Consider the following 24,143-nt stretch of genomic DNA (forward strand, 5'->3'; position numbering starts at 1 on the left):
CCAAAAAAGGAAAAAATCCTTTTTTACCCAGCCATTATACCCTGTGACTAGGGTGGAGAACTGCATTAAACCTTTTACGGACAGAAAACATTAATTACAAAAGGATAAAGTAATTCTAAATAAACAAAGAAATCTCTCTCTCTCTCTCTCTTTCTCCCCCCCCCCCCCCCCCACACACACACACACGTACAACACACCTTTCCGACAGAAATGTATGGCCTACGGCCAATGTTACAGCACGTCATTATTTGCACCAGCGTTTTCTCAGTAATTGAAACCTCAGTTTTAAAGAAAAATATATGGTTTTTTGCATCAACCACTCTCAGTGTTTACATTCCAAACCCCTCTAGATAACTGAAGCACAACTCTACACGTCTGTCACCAAAGCGCTGTTTCAGAATGACCAGCCTACTTCCCACACAGAAGTTACAGGTCTCCGCTCTTTCAGTGTTAATCTACATGTCAGATCGGCTTTTACTCTTCGTTGAATCATTTTACAGATGTAGACTAATGGCACCACTCATATACTCTGGCTCCAGTATCCTACACGTTTAGTCTAATTTACCTAATTTCCTCGTCTACTTTGTAGCATTCCTTTTCTCTCAGCTCCAATATCATCCTATATAACGCGATGATCATTTTCTTATGTTGCTGTTGATCACCGTTTAAGCCAAACCTAACAGAAAACCATTATAGATGACGTAGAACGAAGCATATCCAGAGATCAGTAGCACTCGCTGTCGACAGTGCAGTTACATGGTTTCAAGCCTCTTCAGCGCAACGGTTCAACACTGACGAAGGTAGGACACCAACAAGTCGCGGAACCTTAGAAGACAAACAATAACGCAAAAGGATGATAAATGGCTCTGAGCACTATGGGACTTAACATCTGAGGTCATCCGTCCCCTAGAACTTAGAACTACGTAAACCTAACTAACCTTCGGACATCACATACATCCATGCCCGATGCAGGATTCGAACATGCGACCGTAGCGGTTGTGCGGTTCAGGACTGAAGCGCCTAGAACCGCTCGGCCACCCCGGCCGGCGCAAAAGGATAAAGGGAAAGTAGTGTTCACGTACAGTGATAATGCAACACCACTGCTACATTACAACACACAACAATTCCGAACCGTTTCTTTGTAATAAATGTTCACCGATAATGTATTCTTCCCATGGACTTCCTAACAAGCTGCGTAAGCCGTTCCACACTGGATCGCTGCAGCAGGAATGCTGCAACAAAAGCCGAGGCAGAACTATGCAGTAATAGCTGGAGTCTGACGGAGAGGTCGCACTACAGCATCTGACTACGTGGCTAATAGCCAATTCCGTGACAGAGTGAGGACATTTGCTTTACAAATATGAAACAAGTTCCGTATTACCCGTATCAGTATAAGTGGATAGGTCTTGTCAGTCAGTGCAGCCTCAAGTTAAATGGCGAAACACTCAGTGCCAATTCCTGTATAACGAGTAGTACCACGTAAATACGCCAGAAAAAAATTATTGATGTATCTTGATCTGACACACGCACTTGTAGTACAGCCTGGCTCTACGTTGTGAAAATGTCATATTGCTGATCATTCTAGACCAGTGCGTTCCCAACCTTCGGGTAATCACCTCCAAAAGGGTAAAATGAAAATTTATGATGGATAAAAAGAAAAGGGTGCGACTGTGTTTCGGTCACGAAATTAAATTTTTTTGAAAGATCGTTACTATTATCACTGTTTGTTAAGACTGTAATACTCATTACATAAGTCACCAACGATTACATTTCTCTTGTGTTTCTAATACTGGAATTAATCCGTGACACAATGTGGTGGAGATAATAGCTTGTGAAACTATTGTACGAACAACATGTTTTTTGAAGTCCGCCAGCTGCGCACACATTCGGTTTTTTGTGCAACACATCTATGGGAGTAAAATTGAGACATACGAGTATGTATCACACATGTTTAAATGTCTTATGAAAATGCCTTAAGTGAGTTGTAGGTAGTGCCACAGTGGACCAGACATTACTTCAATATTCACTTCGCAACAGAAAAATGAACTGACAGCAGAACACAACAATAACTGTACAATGGGCACTTCATCGCTGTACGACAGACACAGTTTTATTGTTATTACTAATGGAACTGTCAGCCTGAAGTATTCCAAATCGGTCTTTTGTAAGGAGTCCAGCAGTCAAGTGATGTGCTGACAACAGGTAGAGTGCATCCATTTTAACTTGATTTTGTTTTGAGCGGAGCCCCAGGGTACTGGTGAAACAATTGTCACTATGGAGACGCGTGGTGCAGAGGAGGCATGCTTTATAGCACGCGTCTACCTTCAATGTGGATGGTTAGCTTTCTTATTTAAGAAGGAGCTGTAGGTAGCAGTCACGATGCATTTTATCACATATAAAGAAAAGGTAGTTAGAAATGAGTAGTACCAGTTGACTCGTCGAATCATTAGTCATTAGCTGGTACTTGTTGCCGATTATACAAGTATAGCTATCACAGCCGACGGACAAGAATTAACTGGTGAAATTGTAAACGATGTCTTTCAGAAAATCATTAAGGTGTTCTCTGAAAATGGGCTCTCATTAAACATTGACAAAACACAGTATACACAGTTCCACACAGTAAATGGAATGACCCCATTAATAAATATAGACTTCGATCAGAAATCGGTAGCTAAGGTAGAATATTCAAAATTTCGAGGTGTATGCATTGATGAGGGATTGAACTGGAAAATATACACTGAGGATCTGCTGAAACGTGCCACAGCAATGCCTCTGCGACGTGGTTACCGTCGTCGCTGGGGGCGCAGTGTACCTGTGTATCGCAGTTTGAAGGCGATTGATATTGACTTGGCTGGACAGTTTAATAAACAGCAATTGACTGGAGGTCCAAATGTTTATCGTGGACTCCATCTGAACTTTACCTGTGATGTACAAGCAGTGTTTGGAGGTAGTACCTGGCTGACACTTGCTGTTATATGGGGCAATCAAGCAGATTATGGTGGCCTTGAAGCATTTCCATATGCTATTAGGGTTATTGCAAATTTTGGCGATATGCATCTGAGTAAATTAGCTTACCACGCCTATTTTCATTCTCTGCTTTCATATGGCATCATATTCTGGGCTAACTCATCACTGAGTAAAAGAGTGTTCACTGCACAAAAGCGTGTAATCAGAATAATTGCTGGAGCTCATCCAAGATCATCCTGCAGACACTTATTTAAAGAGCTAGAAATCTTCACTGCAGCCTCACAATATATATATTCACTTATGAAATTTGTTATTAACAATCCGAACGAATTGAAAAGTAATAGCAGTGTACATGGCTACAACACTAGGAGAAAGGATGATCTTCACTACACAAGGTTAAATCTAACTTTGGCTCAGAAGGGGGTAAATTATGCTGCCACAAAAGTCTTTGGTCACTTACCTAATAGCATCAAAAGTCTAACAGATAGCCATGTAGCATTTAAAAGGAAATTAAAAGAATTTCTCAATGCCAACTCCCTCTACTCATTAGATGAATTTTTGGATATAGTAAGTGGGTAATTTCCCAACAAAAAAAATTTTTTTTTGAGTGTCATGTAATATTTTGTGTAATGTAATATCTTGTATAGACACCTTTTATTAACCTGACATGTTCTACACCATTACGAAGTGTCGTGTACATGATCTATAGAACAAGTACTAATTTAATCTAATCTAGTCCGTGGTTTAATAACACACCTAAAATCACTCATCTTCCGTCATTTTAAAAATGAAAGAGTTCAAAGAACGTTCTTTTTCATTGCATGGTTTAGTTAGTTGCTAATTTTGATTATGGTGAGTGGAGCCTAGTAGTTAATATCTGATTTCTCTCTGGAGTAATGGTATCAGACACGTTAGTGACGACTGGTGTAAGATAAAAAGTGAGCAAATAACAAAAAAAGAAATTGCCTTACCTGTTCCCATGCCAGTTGCTGAAGACCTCGTGTGCGGCAACGACAACGATCGGCTAGCCGTTGCCAGGGTCGTTTTCTCGCAATGACGGACACTCAGCAGTCTGTTGCCACAACGTTGTAGCTTTAGAACTAAGTGGCCGGAAGCACTGGCACAAGAGCGCGTCGCCTAGAGGGCTCGAGCTCGCATCACACAACCACGGCGCTAGTTCCGCCGTCAGCCAGCCCTCGCGAATTTCGGCTGTGAATAAGAGCCCTTTCTCGGATTCTCAACGACAAGTCACGACAGGTGAATCATCGCGACGAAGAATCGGCGACGGCGTGTTTGGTGACGCGCGCGTGACGTCACGGAGCACGGGATGCGGTGACCACTTGTTGCTGGGCCAGACCCCGCGCGGCGACTGGAGGCCGGCCGCTGGCGACACGAGGGGCCCCTACCCCCTACCCCCTACCCCCCCCCCCCCCTCTTTCCATAACCAGGGAGGGCCGGGGCAGCCGTGACAGCGAACCAGCGGCGTCGGGGGCGGCGCCCGGCCGGGAGAGACACAATGCGACGTGTGACGCGACGGGCGGCGCGTCGCGACGCCGACGCATCGCGGCCACGCGGCAGCTGACGCCACCCACAGGCGGCGCCGCCGCGCTGACCACAGCCCCTGCAGGCAGAGGCAGCCTGGTCGGGAACCACAGGGACGTTCCGTGATCATGCCCGATGTCGTTCCAGTTGCCGTATTTGTCAGTTGCCTAAGGCAGGGGAGCTGTCTATGCCACATTTCTGTGAATTACTCAAAGGCTATATACTCTGAAGTCCCAAAGAAACTGGTACACCTGCCTAATATCGTGTAGGGCCACCGCGAGTACACAGAAGTGCTTCAACACGACGTGGCGTGGACTCGACATGTGGGATGGAACTCACGCTCTGAATCCTGCAAGGCTGTCCATAAACCAGTAAGTACTAGTACGACCGGGTGTAGATCTCTTTTGACCAGCACGTTGCAAGCCATCCCAGATATCCTGAATAATGTTAATTTCTTCGGAGTTTGAAGGCCAGCGGAAGTGTTTAAACTCAGAAGAGTGTTCCTGGAGCCACTCTGTAGCAATTCCGGATGTGTCGGTTGTCACATTATTATGCTGGATTGCCCAAGTCCGCCGGAAAGCACAGTGGACACTAATGGATGCAGGTGATCAGACAGGATCCTAACATACGTGTCACCTTTCAGAGTCGCATCTAGACGTACCATGGGTCACATACCACTCCACCTATAGAAGCCCCACACCATTACAGAGCCACCCTCCGTCGCATGGAATCGCTGATGTGCTGATGCAGCCCTGAAGAATGGCGTATCACAGCCGTCCACAACACGAGCACAAAGGGTCTCTACATTTGGTACTGGGATGGGTAGACAAGAGCTTTCAAATGCCCCTATAAATGAAAGTCAAGAGTGTTGAGGTCAGGAGAGCGTGGACGCCATGGAATTGGTCCGCCTCTGCCAATCCTGCGGTCACCGAATCTGTTGTTGAGAAGCGTACGAACACTTCGACTGAAATGTGCAGGAGCTGCATCGTGCATGAACCACATGTTGTGTCGTACTTGTAAAGGCACATGTTCTAGCAGCAGAGGTAGAGTATCCCGTATGAAATCATGATAACTTGCTCCATTGAGCGTAGGTGGAAGAACATGGGGCCCAATCGAGACATCACCAACAATGCCTGCCCAAACGTTCACAGAAAATTTGTGTTGATGACTTGATTGCACAATTGCGTGCGGATTCTCGTCAGCCCACACATGTTGATTGTGAAAATTTACAATTTGATCACGTTGGAATGGAGCCCCATCCGTAAACAGAACATTTGTACTGACATGAGGATTGACACATTGTTGGATGAACCATTCGCAGAAGTGTACCCGTGGAGGCCAATCTGCTGCTGATAGTGCCTGCACGCGCTGTACATGGTACGGAAACAACTGGTTCTCCCATAGTACTCTCCATACAGTGACGTGGGCAACGTTACCTTGTACAGCAGCAACTTCTCTGACGCTGACATTAAGGTTATCGTCAACTGCACGAAGAATTGCCTCGTCCATTGCAGGTGTATTAGTCGTTCTAGGTCTTCCCCAGTCGCGAGTCATAGGCTGGAATGTTCCGTGCTCCCTAAGACGCCGATCAATTGCTTCGAACGTCTTCCTGTCGGGACACCTTCGTTCTGGAAATCTGTCTCGATACAAACGTACCGCGCCACGGCTATTGCCCCGTGCTAATCCATACATCAAATGGGCATCCGCCAACTCCGCATTTGTAAACATTGCACTGACTGCAAAACCACGTTCATGATGAACACTAACCTGTTGATGCTACGTACTGATGTGCTTGATGCTAGTACTGTAGAGCAATGAGTCGCATGTCAACACAAGCACTGAAGTCAACATTACCTTCCTTCAATTGGGCCAACTGGTGGTGAATCGAGGAAGTACAGTACATACTGACGTAACTAAAATGAGCTCTAACAAGGAAATTAAGCGTTTCCGGACACATGTCCACATAACATCTTTTCTTTATTTGTGTGTGAGGAGTGGTTCCTGAAAGTTTGGCCGTACCTTTTTGTAACCCCCTGCATACTCTGAAGACTCAAAGAAACTGGTACACCTGCCTAATATCGTGTAGGGCCAACGTGAGCACACAGAAGTGCCGCAACACGACGTGGCGTGGACTGGACATGTGGGATGGAACTCACGCTCTGAATCCTGCAAGGCTGTCCATAAACCAGTAAGTGCGAGTACGACCGGGTGTAGATCTCTTTTGACCAGCACGTTGCAAGCCATCCCAGATACCCTGAATAATGTTAATGTCTTCGGAGTTTGGCGGCCAGCGGAAGTGTTTAAACTCAGAAGAGTGTTCCTGGAGCCACTCTGTAGCAATTCCGGATGTGTCGGTTGTCACATTATTATGCTGGATTGCCCAAGTCCGCCGGAAAGCACAGTGGACACTAATGGATGCAGGTGATCAGACAGGATCCTTACATACGTGTCACCTGTCAGAGTCGTGTCGTGTGTACCTGGGGTCACATACCACGCCACCTGTAGAAGCCCCACACCATTACAGAGCCTCCATCAGCCTTAACAGTCCCCTGCTGACATGCAGGGTCCATGGATTCATGAGGTTGTCTCCTTCCGCTCCGAAAGCCTATATCGATGATGTGTCGTTGAATGGTTCGCACCCTGACACTTGTTGATGGCCGGCCGGAGTGGCCGTGCGGTTCTAGGCGCTTCAATCCGGAACCGCTCGACTGCTACGGTCGCAGGTTCGAATCCTGCCTCGGGCATGGATGTGTAGGTTAGTTAGGCTTAAGTAGTTCTACGTTCTAGGGGACTGATGACCTCAGATGTTAAGTCCCATAGTACTCAGAGCCATTTGAACCCCATTTGAACTTGTTAATGGCCCAACATTGAAATCTGCAGCAATTTGCGGAAGGGTTGGCCTTCTGTCGCGCTGAACAATTCTCTTCTCTCGTAGTTGGTCCCATTCTTGCAGGATCTTTCTCCGGCTGCAGTTATGTCGGAGATTTTATGTTTTACCGGATTCCTGATATTCACTGTACACTCGTGAAATGGTCGTACGGGAAAATCCCTACTTCATCGCTACCTCGGAGATGTTGTGTCCCATGGGTCGTGCGCCGACTGTAACACCACGTTCAAACTCACTTAAATCTTGATAACCTGCCAGTAACCGATCTAACAACTGCTTCAGACACTTGTTGTCTTATATAGGCGTTGTCGACCGCAGTGCCGTATCCTGCCTGTTTATATATCTCTGTATTTGAATACGCATTCCTATACCAGTTTCTTTGGCACTTACGTGTGTACATGTTCTTTCGGACAGACAAGGGAGACGGACAATGACCTCTTCAGTGCGGATGCACACCGGTCTGGAACTCTTCCAGATTTCCGCGAAATGCCGCCAGTAATGAGGAGAATAGACAAGGGACACTATATCAGTGGTGTGTGGGTAAGTTGAGAATTTGAGTATGACGGGAATTGTATTAAGGTAGTCCGTGGAATTGCAGACCCGCGTTCGAATCCCAGTCCATTACAAATTTTCAACTCTTCTCATTGATTTAAATCAATGCTGACTCTTACCCAGTGTGTGTAATTCCTTTGCGCTTATGTAAACGCTGTTCTGTGGCTTATCGTATTTTAACTGTTTGTTTTTTTCTGAGACGAAAAGTGAGGACCAGTCAATAATTTGCCTAAACCAAAGGGGGAAACTGCCTAAAAAATCATACTTTCACTATCTGGTGTATCAGTCACCTCCTGGTCTTGGGAAGTTGCGCGCAATGCATTACGGGCAGGTTCGATGTCCGACGTTTTTCACAAATTGCTGGTGACTGGAGTTTAAACTTCGGTGTTTCGGTATCGATACTCTAGTCTTTGCCTCATTAACGTAAAAGTCGAAATACCAAACATCGATGTTGCCAACAAAACCACGTAAATTACTAACAAAGTTAATAATTTTATCGTCAGTTAAACGAATCTTTACCGACATCGTTGCAATGGTTAAAGGAAAAGAGATAGAATTTGGAAGACAGAGTGCTAATGAACGCGGTAAAAAGAAATTTATTGAAAAGACTGAGAAACTGCCTTAATTGATGAAAAGGACTGTAATTTCGTGTATTCAAAGCGTAGTAGTATGTGATGAACAATGCAAAGAATCACACTTCAAACAAAATCTACATCTACATACATAGTCCGAAAGCAACCGTCGGGCGCGTGGCGGAGGGCACCTTTCACCGCAATTAGCCGTTTCTTTTGCTTTTCCACTCGCAGACAGAGTGAGGAAAAAACCAATGGCAAATTTACAGCCTTTTATGAGAAATTGAGATCCATTCTTGGCCTACTTGCCATCCAAGGAAAAATATTTTAATACTTTGTGGGATTGTAGTGTTGATATTGTACAATATTCAGCCAGAAAAGATGGGCTTGTAAACATTGACTGATACAATCTGGTTCCAATAGTGAATTTTCAAACTCAAGTACATTTAGACAGCTGTTCACAATTGATAACATGTTCATAAACAGTGTTCATGATGTGACCCTCCCTAGCTAAAGATGAAGGAAATAGTACCAATACCTTCCGGGACAATTATAAAAAATTTTCAAAAACGAAAGTTCACAACAATCTGTGACATGGTCGTGGACAGAAAAGTGTTTCTGTCTGTGAACACAAAACTGTTAGGTCCTTAGATTACTGGTTTCAACCAGCAACGCTCATCTTCAGATCTGCAATAAAATGTGGAAAAAAGCAAACTGGGTCTCGCACGAGCGACGTGTTACGAAGCCGTGCTGATTCGTGAACATGAGCTTTTTGGGTTAGGTTGTTTGAGTGAGGAGGCCAGACAGCGAGGTCATCGGTCTCATCGGATTAGGGAAGGACGGGGAAGGAAGTCGGCCGTGCCCTTTCAATGGAACCATCCCGGCATTTGCCTGGAGCGATTTAGGGAAATCACGGAACCTAAATCAGGATGGTCGGACGCGGAATTGAACCGTCGTCCTCCCGATTGCGAGTCCAGTGTGCTGAGTTTTTGGTCTCTAGAAAATTTGTTGTGTTCGAACTCAGAAAATACTCTAGAATTCTGCAGCAAACCAATATTAACGATACTGGTCTGTAATTTTGCCGCCGGCCTCTGGTGGCCGAGCGGTTCTGGCGCTACAGTCTGGAACCGCGCGACCGCTACGGTCGCAGGTTCGAATCCTGCCTCGGGCATGGATGTGTGTGTTGTCCTTAGGTTAGTTAGGTTTAAGTAGTTCTAAGTTCTAGGGGACTTATGACCTCAGCAGTTGAGTCCCATAGTGCTCAGAGCCATTTTTTTGAAACCGAACTGGGATTCTATCCGGATCTGGCGACTTATTTGTTTTCGACTCTTACAGTTTACTCTCTACGTCACGGATGCTTATTACTATGTCATCCACACGGGACACTGTGCGATGGCCAAACTACGACACGTTTGTACGACTCTCCTGCGTAAACTATTTCTTAATCGTGGAATTCAAAACTTCGGCCTCGCTTTTGCTACCTTCTACTGGCAAACCAGACATGTCACCGAGTGATTTGATGGGAGTCTTCGTTCCTTTTAGAGACTTTACGTGGGACCAGAATTTTTTGGGGTTCTCTATCAGTTTTTAGCAAAGGTAAATTTACTAAGTAGTCATTAACTGAACGATCTATACGAATGAAAATTTTTGCTGCTTCGTCCAGTGGTTAATGATGTCAATAATTGCCATCCTAGTGTACGTTCTAAGCTAACAGCAGCTAACATCGTAAATCATTTGTGACATTCTGTGTGGATAGTAAGTGCATCGAAAACAGTAAAGTAATCCTAGTAACTATTATGCCAAAAATAAAAACGTTGGGCATGCAACCAGCACAGACTACCGAAACGAATCTGAGGAGTTATCACAACAGATACCAATAATCGTTTACTGTCAACTGAACATTTTAACTTTTAGGCGTACGAACACCCATCGATTCTGTATTCAAGAATATACACTTTCAACATGATATATGTTGTTCGAAGGTGGTTAAAATCATCAGGGAAGAGCCGCATCAATTTATGAATTGAACATTATAAAATAGCATAAAATAGAACAATTAGCAAACTGAAACAGAAACAGAGCTATCATCGTGTCCCAGTTACATCGCCCTTTAGTTCTTACAAATGGTATAAGTATGGAATCATCGGTAATACTTATCCAAAGCTACGAAAAAAAAGTAGTAACGTATTTGAGCTGCATTGTAAAATCGTCAGCTTGTAGAAGAATATTCTCTCTATCAACAACACAGCAAGCTGAAGAGCAAAGGACTCTAAGAATGTTATTTTTATAGCAAACGTATAGAAAGTTGTGGAGTGTGTGAAGTTAATTTTTACTGCATTTATTAATTAAGAAAATTTATATTACATATAATTGTGTGTTGCCTTTTGCGCAATTATATAAATTCATCACTTTACATTGATGTTTGTTGTCGATTGTTACTGGCCATGTACGTTTAGCCGTTGGCAGTAAAATGGAAATTATCATCGATGATTTACCAGCACTTTTATCCCTACGACGCATGCACCGCTTATCGTAATACTATGCGACCCAATATATTAATCAGAAAATCTAGTGCTGGCACCCAGTATCCTATAAAATAATCACCGGTCCTGGGACCCTACTGCACCATAATACCAGTATACCACTCTCCATGCACTTCCGTACCCTGTCCACTGCACTCCCGCCGGAACTTCGACCAAGACACTACGAACCACCTCATATATCCTTCCGTTTTTCGTTCCTTAGCCATCCTTCTGCTCAATGACTGTTAGTTGCTTCATGCTGTTCCAAGGGGGGCCATTATCTTACTCGTCATGAACGTGATGATTTTCATGCACGTTCAGTACCACCACTACAGTATAGCATCATTTACATCATCGTAACTAAGTTGTAATTGTTTGATAAAATCATCTAAAGTCTTAGAAATCATGAAATCTGTTCGCCGTGGTATAGCGATGACCACTGTGCGCAGAGAGATGAATGCCGCCTGGTAGCGCTGTGTGCACATGATCATCAAAGGGAAGTATTTCAGCGGAGCAAAGACGAGCGCGGAATAATTCTAGCAACGATACGGCCCACAAATGGGGAAATCAACTGCCATAAGCGACCTCGATGAAGAGCTGCTTGCTGTGGTATGGCGACTTGGAACAAGCGTCTCGGAAACTGTGAAGATTGTCCGCTGTTCGCTTGCTGCTGTCATGAGCATCTTTGGAAAGTTGTGGAAGGACGCTGATAACACTAGAAAGCTACAGTATTGAACATCCACGCCTCGTGATACAATGTAAAAGTCGTTGGCTTTCGCGCTCTGAGGCAGGTCTGATGAGAAAATAAAATCCTCGTACAGACGACGGTGATTCGGAATACACCATCCAGCACACATGGCTGGACGTGGGTCTCCTCAGCGGACGCGCTACACGGCTTCCCGTGTTGTCACATCGGCGGGGTCAGCGAGACTGGACCGTGGATCATTAGAAATTGGTCACCTCGTCGGATGAATCACGTTTCTTGTTACACCAGGTCGACGGTCGTGTCAGGACAACTATGTCAGAATGCGAGTATCGACCTATATACGCTACTGGCCATTAAAATTGCTACACCACGAAGATGACGTGCTACAGACGCGAAATTTAACCGATAGGAAGAAGATGCTGTGATATGCAAATGATTAGGTTTTCACAGCATTCACACAAGGTTGGCGCGGGTGGCGACACCTACAACGTGCTGACATAAGGAAAGTTTCCAACCGATTTCTCATAGACAAACAGCACTTGACCGGCGTCGCCTGGAGAAACGGTGTTCTGATCCCTCGTGTAAGGGGGAGAAATGCGTACCGACATGCTAAAAGTCGGATTGTAGCCCATCGCGATTGCGGTTTATCGTATCGCGACATTGCTGCTCGCGTTGGTCGAGATCCAATGACTGTCAGCAGAATATGGAATCGGTGAGTTCAGAAGGGTAATACGGAACGTAGTGCTGGATCCCAACGGCCTCGTATCACTAGCAGTCGAGATGACAGGCATCTTATCCGCATGGCTGTAACGGATCGTGCAGCCACGTCTCGATTCCTCAGTCAACAGATGGGGACGTTTGCAAGACTTGGTTGCGGCTACCCTTGACGCTGCATTACAGACAGTGCCACCCGCTATGGTGTACTCAACGACGAACCTGGGTGCACGAATGGCAAAACGTTATTTTTTCGGATGAATCCAGGTTCTGCTTACAGCCTCACAATGGTCACATCCGTGTTTGGCGTCATCGCGGTGAACGCGCATTGGAAGCGTGTATTCGTCATCGCCATACCGGCGCATCACCCTGCGTGATGGTATGGGGTGGCATTGGTTACACGTCTCGGTCACCTCTTGTTCACACTGACGGCACTTTGAACAGTGGACGTTACATTTCAGATGGGTTACGACCCGTGGCTCTACCCTTCATTCTACATTATGCGAAACCCTACATTTCAGCAGGATAATGCACGACCGCATGTTGCAGGTCCTGTACGGGCCTTTCTGGATACAGAAAATGTTCGAGTGCTGCCGTGGCCAGCAGGTTCTCCAGATCTCTCACCAATTGAAAATGTCTGGTCAATGATGGCCGAGCAACTGGCTCGTCACAATACGCCAGTCACTACTCTTGATGAACTGTGGTATCTTGTTGAAACTGCAAGGGCAGCTGTATCTGTACAAGCCATCCAAGTTCTGTTTGACTCAATGCCCAGGCGTATCAAGGCCGTTATTACGGCTAGAGGTGGTTGTTCTGGGTACTGATTTCTCAGTATCTACGCACCCAAGTTGCGTGAAAATGTAATCACATGTCAGTTCTAGTATAACATATTTGTCTAATCAATACCCGTTATCATTTGCATTTCTTCTTGGTGTAGCAGTTTTAATGGCCAGTAGTGTACATGGTTAGCGATGTGCACGGCGGTACGCTGACACAACGTATAAAAGGGCAGTCCATTGGTTGAGCTATCATTTGTACTTAGGTAATTCAAGCGATGAGTTTCCCTACGGGATTAATACCACATGACGTGAATTAGCTAACTTTGAACCGGAATGGTAGTCGGAGACAGGCGCATGGGACATTCCATTCCAGATATGTTTAGAGAATTCAATATTCCGAGATAAGTGCGTGCCGAGAACATTAAATTTCTTGCATTATCTCTCACAACGGACATCGCAGTGGCCGACTGCTTTCACTTAACGACCGAGGGCAGCGGCATTTGTGTAGTGCTAAAAAACAATCAACACTGCGTGAAATAACAGCAGAAATCAATTGAAAGACAATAAGCCCTCGGTCACTATTTTTAACAAATTAACCTGGTTTCGACACTGCAAGGAGTGTCTTCCTCGCGAATTTAAAACAAAGAATGGGCTATATTCTATAACACGGTCACAGAATTATGACTAAAAATAGACTATAAGTACGGAATCGTCGTGAAAGACTGGCAGTACTTATATGTCATTTATAAAATAATAAATATGACAAAAGAGCATTAGTCACCAAGATTTTTAAGATAAAGAAAACTGTGATGGCGAACCATTAAGGGCTGCTCGTTACTTGCGTGGTGTAGGTTGCGAAACGGACTGAGGTGCCCGCGTAAACAAACGCGGCCAGGTGAACATGGCACTGCAACGAGCGCGCCATCTAGTAGCCGTAGATACATTTAGGCTAGTTCACATTGAAATATAGCAGAAATGATTATAAATGAACAGTATATGGTACATAATGGAAAGTAATGTTTGTTTCATAGTAGCATACAACATAACATTTTATCTACATCAAAGCTTATAACAGTAAGGTAAAACATGAAACTATTATTATGAAAATGTAGATAGGACTGAATGACAACTTGTAGACAGCGATATTGACGTGAAATGCAGCCAAGAAACATTTGACAATTTTGGAAGGAAAAGAACATTTCGGCAATATGCACAAGGAGACCGGAAGTCAGATATCGAGTAACGGCTTTATACCGTTGAAAAATTTTTTGTTGCGTAGCTGTAGCTGTTCGTTAAGGATAAAGCTTCGAACAAAATGCTTGAAAATCTCTAATTCTTCTAGAATACCTAGTCTACGCTATTTATTTTCGGTATGTAAAATGTTGCTATCGCAGATGGCTTTAGGTGAATGACCTGTAATTAGAAGATCTAGAAAACTTTTTAAGAAAAAATAGCACTAGCCCCCAAAATTCGTCTTTTGCCGACCATGACTGTTATACATTTGTTTTGAACTCGATATCATATTAGTATGGTAAAAATACATTGTCTGCTTTGCAACAAAATCTTTCCTTTGCTAACCACAAGACTATCAGTAGTTAGAGCCTTCAGTAGTTAGAATCTTTTATTTAGCTGACTGTATTGGTGCTTGCGGCATTTCTGTAGTTCGGGTATGAATATTTTTTCGAGGGAAGTGACTTATGAAATGCATAGGTTATTGTCAGGATTTCTACTAATTCAGGGCAATTCTTTTGAGTTAATTTGAAAGCAGTCAGATCACATTTTCCTTGAATATTGTGAGTAATTAATGAATAGGAGAATTTGAGTTCTGTCAGGGCAGATTACTTAGGTCAGATATGAAATGATAAAGAATGGTAAAGAGACAGTACGTTCAGTTTCACTCAGCAATATAACCAGAAAATTTTGTTAAGAAGATTCATATCGGCTACGACTGATGTGCAACCTACACCAATGTGCAAACCCTGAGAATAAAAGTAAATTTAGCATGGCCTGTTACTGCCAAGTAACATAGATCGATGAAACTTGGATCGTACGTAAAAGGAATGGCTACAGTGTAGCACAGGAAGTCCTCAAAAAAAAAAAAAAAAAAAAAAAGGAAAAAAAAATACGCAGTGAGACAAACAGAAAAGACGCTTTGAGACAAAGACAATGGTTACACTAATCTCACCGTGATTTGTCCCATGGACATTACAAAAGGCAGGACATTGTTCTTAATAGGATGAGTGATCACAATGGAAGGAAATGCGTGCCCTGCAACGAGCTCCCATGCTGGCCACAAGGGATGTAGAGCGTACTACTCCTCCACCAGCGTGTTTCACTCCTGCTGGATGGTCATTGGTGCACGCAGATGTGCAAAAATACTTCTCGTCAGCGCCTCATACACATGATTGACAGTATTTAATGTTGAGGCAACATGCAGGCTAATTCATTCGTCAAATATCCTCTCGCTTCAAGTGTTCATCTGCTCTGTTCGACGTGGCCGCACAGTCTCATCCATAAAAAAATGGAACAAGTGCAAGTAGGACTAGCGCTCTGAGAGATCTTTAAAAACTGTGTGTGTGACATAAATAGCCGTGTATTTTGTTCGCAATTGACATAGAAACTTACATTTTTAGACCGGAAGACACAGTACACCTTGGTTCAAAAATGGTTCAAATGGCTCTGAGCACTATGGGACTCAACTGCTGAGGTCATTAGTCCCCTAGAACTTAGAACTAGTTATACCTAACTAACCTAAAGACATCACAAACAGCCATGCCCGAGGCAGGATTCGAACCTGCGACCGCAGCGGTCTTGCGGTTCCAGACTGCAGCGCCTTTAACCGCACGGCCACTTCGGCCGGCACAGTACACCTTGGTATTTGACATAAATTTCAACTCGATACCTCACGTGTCCCTGAGAAAAAGTGGTCTTAATAGTGGACACACAGATGAACAACAAACTGATCCTATAAGGATTCTGTTTCTGCTGATTGAGGTACAAAACCCTGAAAGTGAAGTCAGGGTCAAAAGCATCCCTGAAAAATGCATACGGGGATGGAGTGCAGCGTCACAATAACATTGCCGGTGGTTGTGTCGTGGTCCAAAATTTGGAGGTCAATACGTCCTTGCAACACTGTCTTCACACATTACGCAATATAATACTTGGACCACCAAAACGATCATGCACAACAATGTCACTGATATGTGGTTCCCACCTACATCCAGAATTACTATCCAGAATGAATCCACATTCATCTGAGAAGAGTACGTGACCCCACATTACGTTGGACCAGTCATTATGAGTAGTGGGGCAACCTATGTATGGCCCCACTTCGCATTGTTGCCAAATTTATCCAAGATGGTGGATGCAAGATAGCAGCGATAGATATGGCAACATTGCAATGATGTCATGGTGGTAAGTTCAAATTTTGGCTTTCAAACAGGTCAACTGGGCTACTTCAACTAATCAAACCCCCTCCCCTCCTCCCTCCCCCAGAAAAGGTGGGAAATTCAAATTTTGGTGGAGAAAAGGTCACATGGGCCACGTCCACTAACCTAAGAAAAGGGGAGGGGGGAATAGGTCACTTGGGCTATCTCCTCTAAGTCATCTAACCGCCACCTCTTCCTCGGAATTGGCGGGAAAATGACTCAGTCTGTGCTAGATATGATGGATGTAAGTCTTTATTTTTCATGCTGTCTTTATTTAAACTATTTGAGGCAATAACTGCATCCATTGTGTTCTCCATGAGTCCAATTGACCTAGTATGCAGTACTGCCAGCTGAGGGCGCTTTCATTCCATGGCGGTCTGGGGAAAAATGTCGGGAAAACGACTCAGCCGCTTCTGGGCTGCTGGATGGGAAGGAGAATACCATATTTATTTCGGAACAATGTATTGAGGGATGGATTTCAAGTAGTTTATTTATTACACTGACACAAAACACTCGCTCTGTCGTGCTTGGGGTCACAATACACAGCCTACAGACCTACAAACTACGCCTGAGTAACCGAAATAATGCAGTACACTGATGGGCAGAGGTGAGAACAGCTCGTAAATTGTCAAAAAAATGTATTAAAAGGCTCTGCATACACGCTCACAACGCTTAAACAGCCGAAAATAATGGAGTGCACGAACACTCAGTGGATACAAAAAACGCTTTACAACTATCGCTACCCGCGACATATCAGCGAACTGTACCCAACAAATGTTCCAACGCGTCCATCGACCGACGCCCCCGACTCCGGACAGTAGCCAAAGCCGGAGAGGCGAACGCAGGGGCGCGAGCTACTGCTCTCAGCCCGCTGCTGCCTACAGCCAGCAGGTGAAAGTCGCGTCTATTTTCGTTATATAGTCAGGATCCTTCGAATGTTATACTGACGTCACATGTCTATGTAAATAAGAGTCAAGTTGATCAGATGGCTCTGAGCACTATGGGACTTAACAGCTGAGGTCATCAGTCCCCTAGAACTTAGAACTACTTAAACCTAACTAACCTAAAGACATCACACACATCCATGCCCGAGGCAGGATTCGAACCTGCGACCGTAGCGGTCGGGCGGTTCCAGACTGAAGCGCCTAGAACCGCTCAGCCACTCCGGCCAGCCAATAAAAGTCTCCCCTCTAAATGCGCTATAGAAATCTGTTGCAATACTTCCCAGAGTAGCACATGGTGCATTCTCCCTAGCGATCCTAATTGAACGTGCAAGACGCTTCTGGCCGCTTACCCAGGCGGAACGCATACTTGCTGGTCCAGTGCAGGCCTAATTGCCGAGAGAGAGATTTCTGCTTAGTGACTCATCCGTGCAGCTGCAGCTAAAAGGTTGTCAGTGTTATACTTATGTCTCATGCCTATGTAAATAACGGAAAAGCCCTCCCTCAGGGCGCTCTATAAAGATCTTCTGCAATGCTTTCAGAAACTGTTATCGAAAACAGTCCAAAATAACGCCGAATGCATTCTTCCTGATGCTCCTGATAGCAGAGCCCATCCATCACATATCAGCATCTCACAAAAATCGTGAAGTGTCATAGAAATAGTTAACATAAGATTTTGTAGGATCTTTCCTGATGTCTCAGCCTGTCTGCATTGAAATTCTTGCCCTACAAAAGGGGGATTTCCTCTCAGAGACAGTGGAGGAGGAGACTACCAGACAGTGTGGGGAGATGGACATAGTGGGAAGGACAGATGGTCAAAGACACAGAGTAGGAGATGGACAGACATGTGGTACTCATATTAAATGAGCTATGGAAACAATGCACTCCAATAGTCGATCTGAAATATTTCCATAGAAACGCACATCATGTTTCCATAGAGACATGCACAAATTCGTCACACCTCATGTTGTTAGCCAAGTGCATCAGGCAGTGCTGCTCTGCACTCTGCATCACTCCATATTTATTTTTTGTGCCATGTCAATAGTAATGTGGCTAAAGTAATAACAAATAGATAAGTTTTGCTTATTTGTTCCAACATAACATTGCTGTATCAACGAAAATGTCGTGAGTTCCTCACAGCAGTGCACATTGCACACATCACTGCATTGCCAAACACAAGTGACAACATACACAAACTGCTGGCCATCAACACAGCTCCAGAGACACTTTACACTGAGACATGGGTGTGCGCTATTTTCCATAATGTGGAGGATATACCTTCAAACAAGTTGAACATATAGACAGGCAAATGACTAGTACATGTATTGAAATCGATGTATATATATATATATATATATCATCATCATCATTTAAGACTGATTATGCCTTTCAGTGTTCAGTCTGGAGCATAGCCCCCCTTATACAGTTCCTCCATGATCCCCTATTCAATGCTAACATTGGTGCCTCTTCTGATGTTAAACCGATTACTTCAAAATCATTTTTAACCGAATCCAGGTACCTTCTCCTCGGTCTGCCCCGACTCCTCCTACCCTCTACTGCTGAATCCATGAGTCTCTTGGGTAACCTTGCTTCTCCCATGCGTGTAACATGACCCCACCATCTAAGCCTGTTCGCCCTGACTGCTACATCTATAGAGTTCATTCCCAGTTTTTCTTTGATTTCCTCATTGTGGACACCCTCCTGCCATTGTTCCCATCTACTAGTACCTGCAATCATTCTAGCTACTTTCATATCCGTAACCTCAACCTTGTTGATAAGGTAACCTGAATCCCCCCAGCTTTTGCTCCTGAACAACAAAGTTGGTCGAAAGATTGAACGGTGCACAGATAACTTAGTCTTGGTACTGACTTCCTTCTTGCAGAAGAGAGTAGATCGTAGCTGAGCGCTCACTGCATTAGCTTTGCTACACCTCGCTTCCAGTTCTTTCACTGTGTTGCCATCCTGTGAGAATATGCATCCTAAGTACTTGAAACTGTCCACCTGTTCTAACTTTGTTCCTCCTATTTGGCACTCAATCCGTTTATATTTCTTTCCCACTGACATTACTTTCGTTTTGGAGATGCTAATCTTCATACCATAGTCCTTACATTTCTGATCTAGCTCTGAAATATTACTTTGCAAACTTTCAATCGAATCTGCCATCACAACTAAGTCATCCGCATATGCAAGACTGCTTATTTTGTGTTCACATATCTTAATCTCACCCAGCCAGTCTATTGTTTTCAACATATGATCCATAAATAATATGAACAACAGTGGAGACAGGTTGCAGCCTTGTCTTACCCCTGAAACTACTCTGAACCATGAACTCAATTTACCGTTAACTCTAACTGCTGCCTGACTATTCATGTAAAGACCTTTAATTGCTTGCAAAAGTGTGCCTCCTATTCCATAATCTTGTAGAACAGACAATAACTTCCTCCTAGGAACCCGGTCATATGCCTTTTCTAGATCTATAAAGCATAGATACAATTTCCTGTTCCACTCATAACACTTCTCCATTATTTGCCGTAAGCTAAAGATCTGGTCCTGACAACCTCTAAGAGGCCTAAACCCACACTGATTTTCATCCAATTGGTCCTCAACTAATACTCGCACTTTCCTTTCAACAATACCTGAGAAAATTTTACCCACAACGCTGATTGAAGAGATACGTCTGTAGTTGTTACAATCTTTTCTGTTACCATGTTTAAAGATTGGTGTGATTACTGCTTTTGTCCAGTCTGATGGAACCTGTCCCGACTCCCCGGCCATTTCAGTTATCCTGTGTAGCCATTTAAGACCTGACATTCCACTGTATTTGATGAGTTCCGACTTAATTTCATCCACCCCAGCCGCTTTATTGCACTGCAATCTATTGACCATTTTTTCCACTTCCTCAAATGTGATCCTATTTCCATCATCATTCCTATCCCATTCTACCTCGAAATCTGAAACATTACTGATCGCATTTTCACCTACATTGAGCAACTTTTCAAAATATTCCCTCCATCTGCCCAAGGCATCCACAGGATTCACCAGCAGTTTTCCTGACCTGTCCAAAATACTTGTCATTTCCTTCTCACCTCCCTATCGAAGACTGCTAATTACACTCCAGAATGGTTTTCCAGCAGCTTGACCCATAGTCTCCAACCTGTTTCCAAAGTCTTCCCACGACTTCTTCTTGGATGCTGCAATTATCTGCTTGGCTTCGTTTCTTTCTTCAACATAACTTTCTCTGTCTACCTGGGTTCTGGTATGTAGCCATTTTTGATACGCCTTCTTTTTCCTTTTACAGGCTGCCTTGACTGTGTCATTCCACCAAGCTGTTTGCTTCATCCTACTTTTACACACTACTGTTCCAAGACATTCTTTAGCCACTTCTAGTACTGTGTCCCTGTACCTTGTCCATTCCTTTTCCAATGACTGTAATTGACTACATTCAACTAACTGGTACCTTTCTGAGATCGCTGTTATGTACTTGTGCCTGATTTCCTTATCTTGAAGTTTCTCCACTCTTATCCTCCTACATATGGACCTGACATCCTGCACTTTCGGCCTCACAATCCCAATTTCACTGCAGATTAAATAATGATCAGTGTCATCAAAGAATCCCCTGAATACACGTGTGTCGCTCACAGCCTTCCTGAATTCCTGATCTGTTATTATATAGTCAATGACAGATCTGGTTCCCCTGCCTTCCCAAGTATACCGGTGAATGTTCTTATGTTTAAAAAAGGAGTTTGTGATTACTAAGCCCGTACTGGCACAGAAATCCAAGAGTTGTTTCCCGTTCCTGTTGGCCTTCATATCCTCTCCAAATTTACCCATAACCTTTTCATACCCTTCTGTTCGATTTCCAATCCTGGCGTTAAAATCACCCATGAGCAGAACACTGTCCTTGTCCTTTACTCTAACAACTACATCACTGAGTGCCTCATAAAAACTATCCATCTTATCTTGATCTGTCCCTTCACAATGCGAATATACTGACACAATCCTAATTTTCTTGCTAGACACTGTCAAATCTATCCACATCAGTCGTTCATTTACATACCTTATTGCAACTACGCTGGGTTCCATTTCTTTCCTGATGTAAAGCCCTACACCCCATTGTGCTATTCCTGCTTTGACTCCTGACAGGTGGACCTTGTATTCTCCCACTTCCTCTTCTTTCTCACCCCTTACCCGAATGTCGCTAACAGCTAAAACGTCCAGCCCCATCTTACTTGCAGCCTCTGCCAGCACTACCTTCTTCCCAGAGTAGCCCCCATTGATATTAATAGCTCCCCATCTCATTACCATTTGTTTGCCAAGTCGTATCTTAGCAGTCCCTGGTTTGTCAGTTAGAGGTGGGACTCCGTCACCTCCAAAGGTCCGAGGCATTTTGCTCTGATTGTTGCCAGTATCATATTTAAAGTACCAGGGAAGAAGGTTGCTAGCCTTACTTGCCCCGAGTCCCATTGGGTTTTACCCTTAACGGCTGAGGGACTAACCGGTGGATTTGGTAGTCTTAGCCATATGAGCACAAAGGTGACCACGACTAAGAATGTGTCCGAGATGCCCAGCCTTATTCCAAAGTAACTGGTATCCCGACTGTCGGGACCACTTACGTGGCCACTCATACGTTGCCTGTGGTTCATGAACTAGGACATGACTACAGGAACCCACACCATGAACCACACACACACACACACACACACACACACACACACATATATATATATATATATATATATATATATATATATATATTCAGCCCCACATCCATGCAATCTTGGTGGTTCTTACCCCAGTAGTACTTCTTCCCAGATAATATGTAGCATATCCGCCAAATTGGATTCAAATCAATTCACTGTTTTACGCCATGATGTAGAATGAACAAACAAACAAACACACACACACACACACACACACACACACATATATATATATATATATATATATATATATATATATATATATATATATATAGTGGGGTAAGAACCACCAAGATTGCATGGATGTGGGGCTGAATGTGGAAATTGTTTGTTAACTCCTTCACATCTAGGCTGCCCTGCATGACAGGGTGTCATGCAGGTAGTATTGGACTGCATTCCAGGGGCTGTAGAAACAAATGGGTAGAGCTGATCAGAGCTATGGAGGAGAAGGAGATGGTCAGAGAGAGGTGGGAGGAGGAAATCGGCAGAGTCAGAGTGAAGGAGCAGATGGGCACAGGTAGGGGAAAGAGGAGATGGACAGAGAGGGGAGGAGGTGGGCATGGATAGAGAGAGTGGGGAGGAGGCAATGGATAGAGATGGCTGAGGATGAGTTGGTCACAGAGAGGAATGAGGGATGCGATGGAGAGAATAAGGGAGACAGACAGAGGCAGGAAGGAGAGGGTGTACAGAGAGATAGCGGATGGGCTCAGGTCTGTGGGTGGAGGAAAGGGACAGACACGTGGTACACATATTAAGCAGACCATGGATACATATACTGTGTCGACGGTACACCCTAGCACCCGATACAGCGTAATGGAAGTCTTTACAGTTCAGTGTGCTTTCAACAGTTTCCAACTGCGAAGCACTAGCGACTAAAAAATGAAAACGATTTCTATCAACATAACGCCAGCCACACTCAGGCGCTCTGCTCACTGCATCACACTGTACTGATCTTACGCCGCCGCGACGATGGAACCACGCCTGAGGTAATTACAGATGGATAACTTTTCCAACATTGCATTCCTGTAACATATTGTGTCGTTCATTCCTTACAATTGTGCTCTTTGTACACATCACCATACTGCCAGGCAGAAGCGACAGCATACACAATCTGTTGTCCACGATATAGCTCCAGCAACACTTAGGATTTGCGGGTCTAGTGAAGCAGGGGATACACCCCGTCGGCTTTGACCAATGACGTAAGAATTGGCCAGAGAGCATTTATTACACAGATGAAAGAGCTGACAAGACTGTTCAGAAAAAAAGGAATACGAGAAATGAAAAATTTAGTTGACATATATCAAGGCAAGTACTGTTTTCACGTTAAGGATATCGCGTGATAGTATCTCATTATTTCTGTGGAAAATGAAGGAGAAAAAATGGATGGAAATATTGGTAGCATAGAATACCTCACGTCACGTATATATGGGTTGTATCTCGAACCTCATTCGAGCTGTATTGGTTAACTGTAGTACGTGATACAAGTTTAACGTACGTCGATTTCTTTCGTTTTCGGTAGCATTAATGTCCTGTTACTCAGTTGTAATACGTATATAGGTCAACTGAAGCACGAGATACAAATTTTAAATGTGGTGTTTCTCTCGCCTCCGCTACCACAAATAATCTGTTCTTACGTGCATAATAGTACTACCGATGGCAGAAGGAGCTATGTACATAATATTTGTATCCGATACTTCCGTTGACCTATATATATGTACACTGCTGACGAAAACGTGGAACTGGACGTACGTTACATTTGCAACCTGTACCGCAGTTGAACTACAAGAAGAGGCAATAAGACGACACATACACAATTTTTATCCCTTACTTGAC

At 44.0% G+C, this 24,143-nt stretch overlaps 1 protein-coding gene across 1 annotated transcript in view; it reads right to left on the minus strand.

Moving 5' to 3' along the window:
- LOC124623088 (zinc finger protein basonuclin-1-like) overlaps positions 1-4,318 on the minus strand; it is a 299,861-nt gene extending 295,543 nt beyond the window's left edge. The window contains exon 1 of the mRNA XM_047148880.1: positions 3,939-4,318. Coding sequence (XP_047004836.1) covers positions 3,939-3,948 — 10 coding nt within the window. The 5' untranslated portion in view covers positions 3,949-4,318. The remainder of the gene's footprint in view (positions 1-3,938) is intronic.
- Between the last annotated feature and the right edge of the window lie 19,825 nt (positions 4,319-24,143).

The sequence above is a fragment of the Schistocerca americana genome, chromosome 7 (genome assembly GCF_021461395.2).
Source record: "Schistocerca americana isolate TAMUIC-IGC-003095 chromosome 7, iqSchAmer2.1, whole genome shotgun sequence".
NCBI classification, from domain to species: Eukaryota; Metazoa; Arthropoda; class Insecta; order Orthoptera; family Acrididae; genus Schistocerca; species Schistocerca americana.